Consider the following 11,501-nt stretch of genomic DNA (forward strand, 5'->3'; position numbering starts at 1 on the left):
AAGAGGATGATTTTGGTTTAGGTGAGTTAGTTCTAAGCAATTCTTTGTCACGGTAAATGGAGAGTAAGATCAATTATCCAGGAAGGCCACTTCTAGCTGATGTTAATGAAGCCATGTCATTAGCACTGGTTTTCCTTTATAGCAGGGATCGTGCATCCAGTTTGTCCAGAAGTAAAATCAGGTATTAAGGCTCAAGTTAAAAAGACAGAGGGACTTCCCTGGTGGTGCAATGGTTAAGAATCCACCTGCCAGTGCAGGGGACATGGGTTCGAGCCCTGGTCCGGGAAGATCCCACATGCTGCAGAGCCCGTGCACTACAACTACTGAGCCTGTGGCTCTAGAGCCCGTCAGCCACAACTACTGAAGCCCATGCACCACAACTACTGAAGCCTGTGCACCTAGAGCCCGTGCTCCGCAACAAGAGAAGACACTGCAATGAGAAGCCCACGTGCCATAACGAAGAGTAGGCCCCATTTGCCGCAACTAGAGAAAGCCTGCACACAGCAACAAAGACCCAACACAGCCAAAAAATGAATAAAATAAATAAATAAATAAAGCTATAAAGCCTAAATTCAACTTGACATAAAAAAAAAAAGAGGACCAAAATGATATATAAAACCTACAATGAAAACTACTGTATAGGGCTTCCTTGAGAAAAATAGTAAACTATATGGAGGCCACATGCGCAGTAGACAATAAACATTTCTTTCCTTCAAAGGGGGTAGGAGAATGGATTTATACCCTTCTATCAGTGAAATGAAGCTTAGGTGTGACAAGGGCAGTAGCATGAAGAGATACTTTAGTACATTTACAGTCAAACATTGGGGGTAGACCAATTGCATATGTCAGAGATTATAAATGTAAAACCATAGGCAGATGCTGGAGGCTGCTACCTGATAGGACACTTTCCTTTGAAGACTGAAAATAGCCATGCTGGTATAAGAATATGAGCCAGGACTTCAGGTCCAGGCCTGAAGTGACCCAAGTGTGAGCACCTTATCAGAGGATGCAACATGGTGACGTGCAGATCAGGCACCTAAAATCTCCCTGTGTTGGGGAGAAATATTGGATCATTGGGCATAATGATAAGCCTTGCATGGTATCCAGCCAGATGAGTGGTTGAGGACCCTCCCCTGTGGTCCATCCAGGGCCTGGAGGAAAGACTACAGGCCTCCTCAGAAATGGGACTGAGCCTGATGGAAATGGATTTGGAGTACCAGTTGACAAATTAGGTAGGATGGTAAGTCTATGATTTTTTTCCCTATGTTTTTCGCTATCACTAAGTTTGATCTCCACGGAAGCAAGGATTGACAAAAAAAAAAAAAAAAAAAGCAAACAACTCCAGATCATTAAAACAACAACATCAATAATAAAAATACCCAGGGAATTTCCTGATGGTTGACCTGGGTTCAATTCCTGGTTGGGGAACTAAGATCCTGCGAGCCATGTGGCCAAAAAGAAAAAAAAAGAAAACGCAAATCAGGTTTCAAAAGCATAGATTTCTGATCCTTAGACTCCCAAGGAAAGAAGAGAAGTGCTGTGTTGATTTCTAAATAACTTTATCCTAAGATAACCAAACTCTAGTCTCAGGTGGATTGGCAAAACTTGCCTGTATGCCTTCCTTGCTGTTCTCCGCCTCCATCTTATCTATGCATCTTTTCATTTCTCCTGTAACAGAAAGTGGGTTAAGTGGCCTTGCTAGCCTTCTTCTTCAGAAAATGCAGATTCTTAGCTCAAATTTCCTAGATTGCCTGGTCCAGTGATTCTTAAATTGTGGGCTGCTGATTACAAGCATCATCATCACCTAAGATGTTTATTGTAGATTCATTGACCTCAGACCTACCAGATTAGAGTCTCTGGAGATAGAGCCCAGGAATCTGCAATTCACAAGCTCTTTTGTCCAATATGATTTTTGCTTTTTTTTTTTAACATCTTTATTGTAGTATAATTGCTTTACAATGGTGTGTTAGTTTCTGCTTTATAACAAAGTGAATCAGTTATACATATACATATGGTCCCATATCTCTTCCCTCCTGCATCTCCCTCCTTCCTGCCTTCCCTATCCCACACCTTTAGGTGGTCACAAAGCACAGAGCTGATCTCCCTGTGCTATGCGGTTGCTTCCCACTAGCTATCTATTTTACGTTTGGTAGTGTATATATGTCCATGACACTCTCTCTCTTTGTCACATCTTACCCTTCCCCCTCCCCATATCCTCAAGTCCATTCTCTAGTAGGTCTGTGTCTTTATTCCCGTCTTGCCACTAGGTTCTTCATGACCTTTTTTTTTTTTTTCCTTGGATTCCATATATATGTGTTAGCATACTGTATTTGCTTTTCTCTTTCTGACTTACTTCACTCTGTATGACAGACTCTAACTCCATCCACCTCACTACAAATAACTCCATTTCGTTTCTTTTTATGGCTGAGTAATACTCCATTGTATATATGTGCCACATCTTCTTTATCCATTCATCCAATGATGGACACTTAGGTTGCTTCCATGTCCTGGCTATTGTAAATAGAGCTGCAATGAACATTTTGGTACATGACTCTTTTTGAATTATGGTTTTCTCAAGGTATATGCCCAGTAGTGGGATTGCTGGGTCGTATGGTAGTTCTATTTTTAGTTTTTTAAGGAACCTCCATACTGTTCTCCATAGTGGCTGTATCAATTTACATTCCCACCAACAGTGCAAGAGGGTTCCCTTTTCTCCACACCCTCTCCAGAATTTATTGTTTCTAGATTTTTTGATGATGGCCATTCTGACCAGTGTGAGATGATATCTCATTGTAGTTTTGATTTGCATTTCTCTAATGATTAATGATGTTGAGCATTCTTTCATGTGTTTGTTGGCAATCTGTATATCTTCTTTGGAGAAATGTCTATTTCACTTTAATGTCTTCCTGACAGCTCAGATGTCTTATCTGGAAGACATGCCTGGCTCCCAATAAGCTTGAAGGCAGGTGGTGATCTTTAAAGAAGGATCTAGCACATCTTGAGTCAGGTTATCTATCCCCTTGCCCTGCCTCTAGTGCATTATCTGAAGACTCATTCAGTTTCATCCCTCTAACCCATGTCCTTTAATACACACAGATAAGTAATCTTGTAAGTTTCAATCACCACTCCCAGGATGGTAATTGCTTAAGCACACAGGGCAGATCACAGACAGTCTTAAAAACACCTTACACATACTGAGCTCTTACCATATTCCATGCACTGCTCTAAAGTCCTTTAGGTATATTTATTTGTTTAATGACAACCTATGAGGCAAGTACTATTTTATAGTCCTCATTTTACAGATGATGAAACTGAGGTCCAGAGAGGTTAATTAACTTGCCCAGAGTTGGGATTGAACCTAGACAGTCTGACTACAGAGCCTCATGCTTCTAACCACTGTTTTCTACTGCCGCATGCAGTAAAAGTTCATACGCTGTACTTACACCCCTAGTGGAGTAGGGAGGGTATGGGGACACATGCATGTTTTCTCATGGAGAAGCCATTCCAGGATGCCATATATCCAGCATGTAAACTACCTTTTTAGGGGCACTGGCAATCTCCCAACTTTTCATTTTGTTATTTTATGTTTGGGAGAATGGATTGCACATAAAAATCCTATTCAGCTTTGGCATCAACATAACATTAGACAAACTATGCCCTTGACACAATATCGAAGTTCTTTGACTTGGAAGCCCCTACCTTTTCCACTGTTAGGTGTGCCCTTAGACATCATTTCATATTCTAGGAAGCATTCATCAAGGGCACGGAATCATATAAGAAATTCTTTAGGACAATGATTCTCAAAATTTGATGCTAATATTATAATCACTTGGGGAGTTTTTAAAAATCCAGTTTTCCAGGTCACACCCCAGATTATTACAGCAGATTCTCTGCTGGTGAGATCCAGGCATCAGTATTTTTTTTTTTTAATTTTATTTTTTTAATTGCAGTGTAGTTGATTTACAATGTTGTGCCAACCTCTCCTGTACAGTAAAGTGACTCAGTTACACACATAGAGACATTCTTTTTTTTAAATATTATTTTCCATTATGGTTTATCACAGAATATTGAGTATAGTTCCCTGTGCTATACAGAAGGACCTTGTTCTTTATTCATCCTATATATAATAGTTTACATCTGCTAATCCCAAACCCTCAGTCCTTCCCTCTCCTTTGGCAACCACAAGTGTGTTCTCTGTGTCTGAGTCTGTTTTTGTTTTGTAGATAGGTTCATTTGTGGCATATTTTAGATTCCACATATAAGTGATATCATATGGTATTTGTCTTTCTCTTTCTGACTTACTTCACTTAGTATGATAATCTCTAGTTGCATCCATGTTGCTGCAAATGGCATTATTTAGTTCTTTTTTATGGCTGAGTAATATTCCATTGTATATACATACCACTTCTTCTTCATCCATTCATCTGTTGATGGACATTTAGGTTGTTTCCATGTTTTGGCTTCTGTGAATAGTGCTGCTATGAATATAAGGGTGCACGTATCTTTTTGAATTATTGTTTTGTCTGGGTATACGGGCGTCAGTATTTTTAAAGCTCCTTAGTTGATTACAACGTGCAGCCGAGTCTCCAACACTGGGGGCTGGAGAACCACTGTTCTAGGCTGAGTGATAACTTTGAAAATACTACTGTTGTGTCTGACTGGATGTGTTGTTTCTGACCGACATGTCCGTTGCTTCCTCTTTTCCCCATGTTATAGTGGTTCCAGATTGAACTGTGCGAGCATACCGAACTTGCTCTTTAGGCACTGGAGTCTAGAGTTGTAGGTACTCAAGGATTAAATAAAATGATAGCTCTATATGTACCATGCTCTTATTTATTCATTAAAGCTGCACTGTGATAACAAGATAACAAACATTGTCTTGCAATGTTTTTCTTTATCCCCAGTCAATACTTGGGGTCTCTACAATTGAAATGTTTTTTCTGATCTACTGGGGCTTTAAATCAGGGAGAAACCAAAGTGCCAAGATGTCTAGAAAAGCTGAAATATTTAAGTATTTTTACAGGGACATCATGAGCTGTAAAAGGAAGAGAGGAGAAGCCTCCCAAACAAACATATGTGAGCAGGGAAAACGTCACATGGCAAACTGATCTATTACACCTCTCTTCTGGTAAAGTTCACCCAAGGCTCTGTCATATGGCATGAGTGGTTACAGTGTTGCCTTCGCAGATTACTGGAACCAGGGGTGGCTTGTGAAACGGTTCACCTGGAAGGTCTCTCAAATTCTCTCCCTTTTTCTCTCTCTTCTCTTTCTATTGCTTTAGCTCTCACTCTCCCTATCTCTCTGTCTCTCTGCCTCTCTCCCTTTTTCAATTTTAAGCCGTGTTCAGAATATCCATTATGGACATAGATCTGATAATATGATGGGCTCCTTGAAATCAATAACATTTCCAAAGAGTCCACCCATCATACTCGTAGGTGCCTTGTTTTGACTTACCTGGGGAGCCCAATGCTAATGAGAAGGCAGTTTGGGTACTGGGAAAACACCTTCCTTCTTTGTCTCAATCTTTTACCTATTATATATATTTTGTTCTGTTCAAATTATGCATATATCTTTAATTGGGAAAATGGTTACAGTAAGAAGAGAAAAATTTTTGCAGCAATTACTTTGTCAGTCTTATCTTTAAAAAAAATAAGATGCAAAGAGTTTGGGATAGGGTAATTTAAAAGAAAATTTAACTATACACCACTAGAAAACAAACCTTTCCAGAAATGTATCAATACTGTCATTTGCAATAGTTCTTTTCTCTTGTGTGTTTAGAATATGCTATCCACACGTCAGTTAGTTCTTCCAGTCAAATAATAAATAATGTCTATTATCAATTTCTCATTGAATGTCAATGGGAAAACTCATGATGAATAAGCTCAAGATTCTTTTTACATGAAATTATAATGTTTTGGGATTAAAGCCAAAGAGCCACAGACTGGGTGTCCTATTCATAAAACGAAACAGTAGCTTTTAGAGCTTCAAGGACTACTTATCTTTATTCTATTCTCTCTTTCCTTGCTTCTTAATTACACACCACACACACACACACACACACACACACTTTATTTTATAAGCAATATAACTACATTATGGAAATGTTGTTAATGAGAGAAAAATATACTTCATACAATAATTTCATTACCGTGATAAAGACACTTACATTTTTGGAGGTATCCCTAATAGATTTTTTTCTAAACTAGTTACTTCATTTAAAAAATAGTGTATAAACAAATTTATGTTATTTTTTCCCATATTATAATATTATAAACATTTTTACATGTTGTAGCATAAAATTCACAACCAATCAATACTTTAAAGGACTACCCATTCTATTTAGTGGATGTAGATGTATCCAGTTTCCTTAAACATGCCCCAGTTTTCTAATTTTTCACTATCCTAATTAGTGTTATGGTTGCCTTTGTGAGTAAAATGTCTCCCCCATCCCCCAAACTTTTAACAGCATTTCTCCAGAATGGATTCACAGGGTGACTGTTTTAATTCACAAAGCACTGCCACACAGAGCTGTTGGAGCACCAGTAGGCACCATGGAGTCTCTAATAAATAACCCATATTGATCTCTTGTTTTGTGATTTGTCTTGGTTTGTTTGCTCTTAGAGCTTTGATTTATGGCTCCAAGGAGCGATTTTGGGAAATTATTTAACCATCAGCTGAGACAATCTGACTATTGCACTTATAAGGTCAAAGTGGAGCAGACCTGAGTCAGAGGGATTTCAGGCATCCAAGCCCTGGATAGCCCAGCCGCTGCTACTCTTTCCAGGAGAATAGCCTAGAGTCTGGGCACAGTGACTGCAGGGAGGTAACATGGAGAAGCTGTCACTGTATTTCCTGGTCATCATTAGCCTCCTTAGTGCTTTTTCCCAGACAGGTAGGCACTGCTTCAGGTGGGCGCTGGGCTCTTGTATCAGGGCTACAAAGCCAAGTTAGGGAAAATAGAGTGTGGGAGGGGTTGTGTTCTGGGAGAGAGGGCAGTCTGTGGTTTCTAAATCCAATCTCTCTATACATAGTGAGAGATTACATGTTTGTGGCCTAATAAGGTTAGAAAAGAGACAACAGGCCCCAAACGGAATCACTTGTGTTAAGCCCCATGTCAACAAACCAAGACCTAATAACTAACTTAATTGCAGCTTCAGCCTCTCCCCAAAATGTGACCTTTCACTAGTCAATCTGAAATTACTTGGTTAGGACTAGAGATAACCCACTCGATAAGACCCTTTCCTTCCCCCATAGAAAGGTGACCTTGCCTGAAATAATCTACTCTTCGTTAGAAACTTCCTCTTCCTACCCCCTTCATTTGGTACAGCTCTTCGAAATTCCTTTCTGTCTGTTAGACGGCTGACTGCCTGCTTCATGAATCATTGAATTAAAGCCAATTAGATCTTTAAAGGTACTCAGTTGAATCTGACTTAATTTAGCAGATTTGGTGTCAGCGATGGAATCCGCAGAGCCCTTCCAAGATCTTCTGAAACATGAAACACGGGCGTTGTACCCGCAGACCTTTTGGAGTTCTGTCCTTTTCAGAAGGGCTCTGGGTAAGTTGCTCTATGTTCTGAGCTTTGCCCTCTTTGCATCAAGCTCCTGATCTAATTGGCTTGCCAGTCAGTTCCCTATTTGATTGGAAACCTCAGCCCTTGGTTCTGTCCCCAGATTCCATGCTGGGAATGACCGATGGCTCAGTCTGGAGTTCTCCATTGTGTGGAACCCCAGTCTGCAGTCCCTATTCTTGGGGGTCTGCTGATTCAGTCCTTTCCCCAACCCCCAAATTCCACATTGGGAACTGCTGGTTGTTACCAGCTGAAAAACTGGACTGAGTTTCAGATCATACTGGGTCCGACTTAAGCTAGACTGGGTCTAGTAAATAAAGGCTGTTGCTAATGGGATTCATAGAAGTAAAAAAGAAAAAAAAAAAAACAACAACCCACAAAATTGGTGAGCATGGCTAAGGCACTTAAAAGCTGTTAGAGTGCTCACCACATAACTAAACTCCCGTGTTAGGATAAGTTGGTCATGGGACAGTTTATATTGACACTAGATTACCTGCCAACCTCAAGAAAATTTCCATGCTAGAAGGTACACTGTAAAACACCACACAGTCCCCAACCCAGTGGCACGTCCCTCTTAGATATTAGTTTGCCTCTGAGAGACCCAAAGGCTTAACTAAAAGAAAAAAAGAAAAAAAAGAATCCTTGAATTCAAAAGAGTTGAGCATGCTGCCTTCCAGCACACCTGCTTAATTTATGTCTATGAACTATACTGCTAGAAGATATAAATACCTACAAAAATGGCAAAACCTTACTAAAAACAATCTAGAATTACAGTGGCCATTATGGGGAATGTTCCAATTAGATATGATTATTTAAGAAGTGCACCTGAAAGTAAGGGTTCCCAAATCAAACAAATAGAATAAGATACCAATTTTAATCAGCATGCAGAAGTCTCCAAAAGGCTTCAAAATTCCAAACTAGCTTCATTGAAAAATGCATTGCAAAAGGCTAATGAAAAAGATACAAGAAGTACCTAATACAAAAGTCTAAGATTGATGTGATTCCTACTATTCCTCTTTAGCTCCTTTAATTGAGTACTCAGAGTCTACTGATCCTCTGTCTGAATTATCTTTACATTACTGTAAGCCAAAGTGGCCTTACAGACCCCATGTCTACCTTCAGTGGAAGGCCCCATATGAGTCCCTCCCAGAGTTGATGAGACTCTGAGGGATTTTTCTGGTAAACTGCTATGTTATTCCCTTAAACATCCAAAGGGAAACTAAATTAAAATTAATTAAAAACTTTGCCAAATTCTGATAGATACTGGAGCTTGCAGAGGGGATCTTGGGAAAACTGGCAGAAGCCAGCAAAATGTAAAAATTCTTATGGGAACCACCTCTCCTGGATCTCTGTGGAGAGGGGAATAAAATATGTTTTGCAACCTCTTTAGGGGACATCTCTTGGACACATCCAAGAGGTGTTCTATACTGTCAGAAATAAAACTATGTACCTGGGAGGGGAGGGGAGCAAACTGAAGATAATATGGCTAGATGGGAGGATTAGCCCCTTGATATTTTTTAGGCTGCAACCCAATTCTTCGAGGAATTAAGAGCAACTGCCCTTATCTTCTCTAGAAACAATTCAAAGCCCACCTGTTCTTTTTACCAATCCTGAAACTTCCCATATTTATCTCAAATAAATATTGTAAAAATTCTGGCTTTAAGAAGCAAAGTTCTTCTCAGAGGAACTTGCATTCCTTCCTTGTACCTTTGAGGTGTAAATGTCCTACCTGGTCTTCTCCAGGAATTATTTTCTAGGCCAATCTCTTTAAACTACAAACTCCAGGGAGGTAATACTTATTAGGGGGAAAACAAAAGAGGAAGAGGTCATTTAAAACTTAGGTGAATGAAAAATCTTTTGTCTTCTCCACAAATATTATTAAAAAGTTTTAGCCATCTGAGCAGGTTACCTTAACTTATTCTATCTACCATAACAACTTAAATCAAGCTTTTTTATAACTAGTGAACTGTGCATTATTGTACCTGAATAGTGGCAGTAATATTAAAATGAAAGCTATAAAGTCTCTGTTTGCCTCTGTCACTTATGTATGTCTCTCTACATATTTGTGTTGTAGATGTATGGTATTTTTCTACCTATGTATAATATTGCCAAAAATTAATCTGTAAAAGAGCACTATTTAATTGGCTTAAAGAAAATTAGGCACTTAAATAAAGTGTTTCTAAAATTTTCAGTAATATAATAAAAACTGACCCAAATGCTTTTCAAGTTCACACAATCTGGGAAAATATTGAATAATAATGATAATTCGAGCTTGTTGGTTTAATTAAAATGTCTACAGAGTTATATCTTCAGAGTTACCAACATTAAAAATAATGCAGACATACAACTTTTATTCTACCTGGGTTTACTAGTCAAATAAGTTCATGTCATCTCTGTTTCAAAATTTGTCAGCAAGAGAAATAACTTGGTATGATGAAATTTTCGTGAGTAAACATAATTGTTGAGAACAAGTGAATTAAATAGATGTAAGTGGGAAAAAAGTTTTTAGGTGAACTTTTAAAATAGTTTCCCCCAAAAAATTTTTTTAAAAATAAAAAAACAAAAAAATTTAAAAATAAAAAAAAAATTTTTTTTTTAAGAAAAATAAAATCATTTCCCCAAATCTTTTGGGTAAACTAACACCTTAAAGTTTTGCTAGGTTAAACTAAATTATGGACAGTCATTAAATATTTAGATCATTTCCAAATACGATAAAATACTGAAAAATTAATTACTGAACATAGGTTTATCCACTTTTGGCTTCCTTTCACAGAGGAGCTAAAGATGTTTGGTTCTATTAATAACCATGTTTTGTGCCACACTGAGAAATTTACTATGAAAAAGCAGATATTCCTAAAAACAATAAAAGGTATTTATACATTTGCCAAGCCACAAAATGCTAAAGTAAAAGACAGTTCACAACTATTTACTTCTTTATTTCACTAAATCTTAAATTTTCTAAGGGTTAAAAACAGAAATAATGAGATGAATATCTCCATATGTAAAGAAAACAAGATGTGTGTTTTCAGTAAAAGAAGGTATGAGGAATGAAAAAACATTTTGTTGAATGAAAATAAAGTAATTTTGTCCTAAAGAGAGGCTGCTTATTTCAGAATGGGAGAGAGAAAGAACACAGGACAAAATATGAATGTAAAGAAGAAAGTTGTAGAAGGTTTGTGGAAAAGGAATCTTTGGTAAGGGATTTTATGCATGGTCAAGACTGGCTAAGATGGAAATGAATTTAACTGAGTGAATAAATTTTAATATCAAAAGGAAGCAGGTACAAAATTAGAATCTGCTTTTCCCTCTGTGAAAACAATAAAGTTTTATTGAACTATTGGTGTGCTCTTGATAAGAGATTGTAAGTTTTTTTTTTCTTACCTCTTAAGTAATTTGCCTAGAAAACAAAGACTTTGTGTCTTGTCAAAATAATTTCCTGTGCTATCTTTATCGTGTCTTTTGATTAGTTAAGAAAGCTGAGTCTTCTCTATTAAAAGAGCTGCATTTTCCTTTACAACTATTTAACTTTCTGTATTTGCCTTTGAAGTCTTTAATTGTCATTATGGTTAAATGGATAACTAAGTATTGTTTTGCAGTGACCTATGATCCTATTTGACCAAGGGCTTTACAATCTTTTAATATTTTTGACAAACCTCCCACAAATCAAATTCTAAATGAAGTCATTTTGACCTCAAAGTAACTTTGAGATATTCCAGAGGACCCCTGGAAAATCTCAAAACACTTGTCCTCTCTTCTTATAAAAAGAAGATGTTAAACAAATTAGGCTTATTTGATATATTAAATTATATTGGAAGCATTGTCAAAGAAGAAGTAATACTAAGCCTTCTTTATGTTGTATTTGCAAATGTTATAAATTTTATAAAATTTTGTGAATTCCTAGAAATCTGACATACCCTGGTGTAATGATTATC

General features: G+C 37.6%; 1 protein-coding gene and 1 long non-coding RNA gene across 9 annotated transcripts in view; one reads left to right on the top strand and one right to left on the bottom strand.

Moving 5' to 3' along the window:
- Nucleotides 1–11,501, top strand: part of LOC309643969 (C-reactive protein-like) — an 83,102-nt gene that overhangs the window by 66,764 nt on the left and 4,837 nt on the right. The window contains exons 1-2 of one of the 8 annotated variants that reach the window (XM_082427198.1): nucleotides 2,065–6,893; nucleotides 7,441–7,557. The exons of 3 other annotated variants lie outside the window; for them this stretch is intronic. In XM_082427198.1, coding sequence (XP_082283324.1) covers nucleotides 6,830–6,893; nucleotides 7,441–7,557 — 181 coding nt within the window. In that variant the 5' untranslated portion in view covers nucleotides 2,065–6,829. Of the gene's footprint in view, nucleotides 1–2,064; nucleotides 6,894–7,440; nucleotides 7,558–7,629; nucleotides 10,764–11,501 lie in introns of those variants that run through there. 4 more of the 8 variants (XM_082427199.1, XM_082427200.1, XM_082427201.1 and 1 more) reach the window with 4 other exon arrangements.
- Nucleotides 1–11,501, bottom strand: part of LOC309645550 — a 251,878-nt gene that overhangs the window by 10,224 nt on the left and 230,153 nt on the right. The gene's annotated exons all lie outside the window — the stretch shown is intronic.

Source organism: Balaenoptera physalus (genome assembly GCF_965194825.1).
Source record: "Balaenoptera physalus genome assembly, chromosome: 1".
NCBI lineage: Eukaryota > Metazoa > Chordata > Mammalia > Artiodactyla > Balaenopteridae > Balaenoptera > Balaenoptera physalus.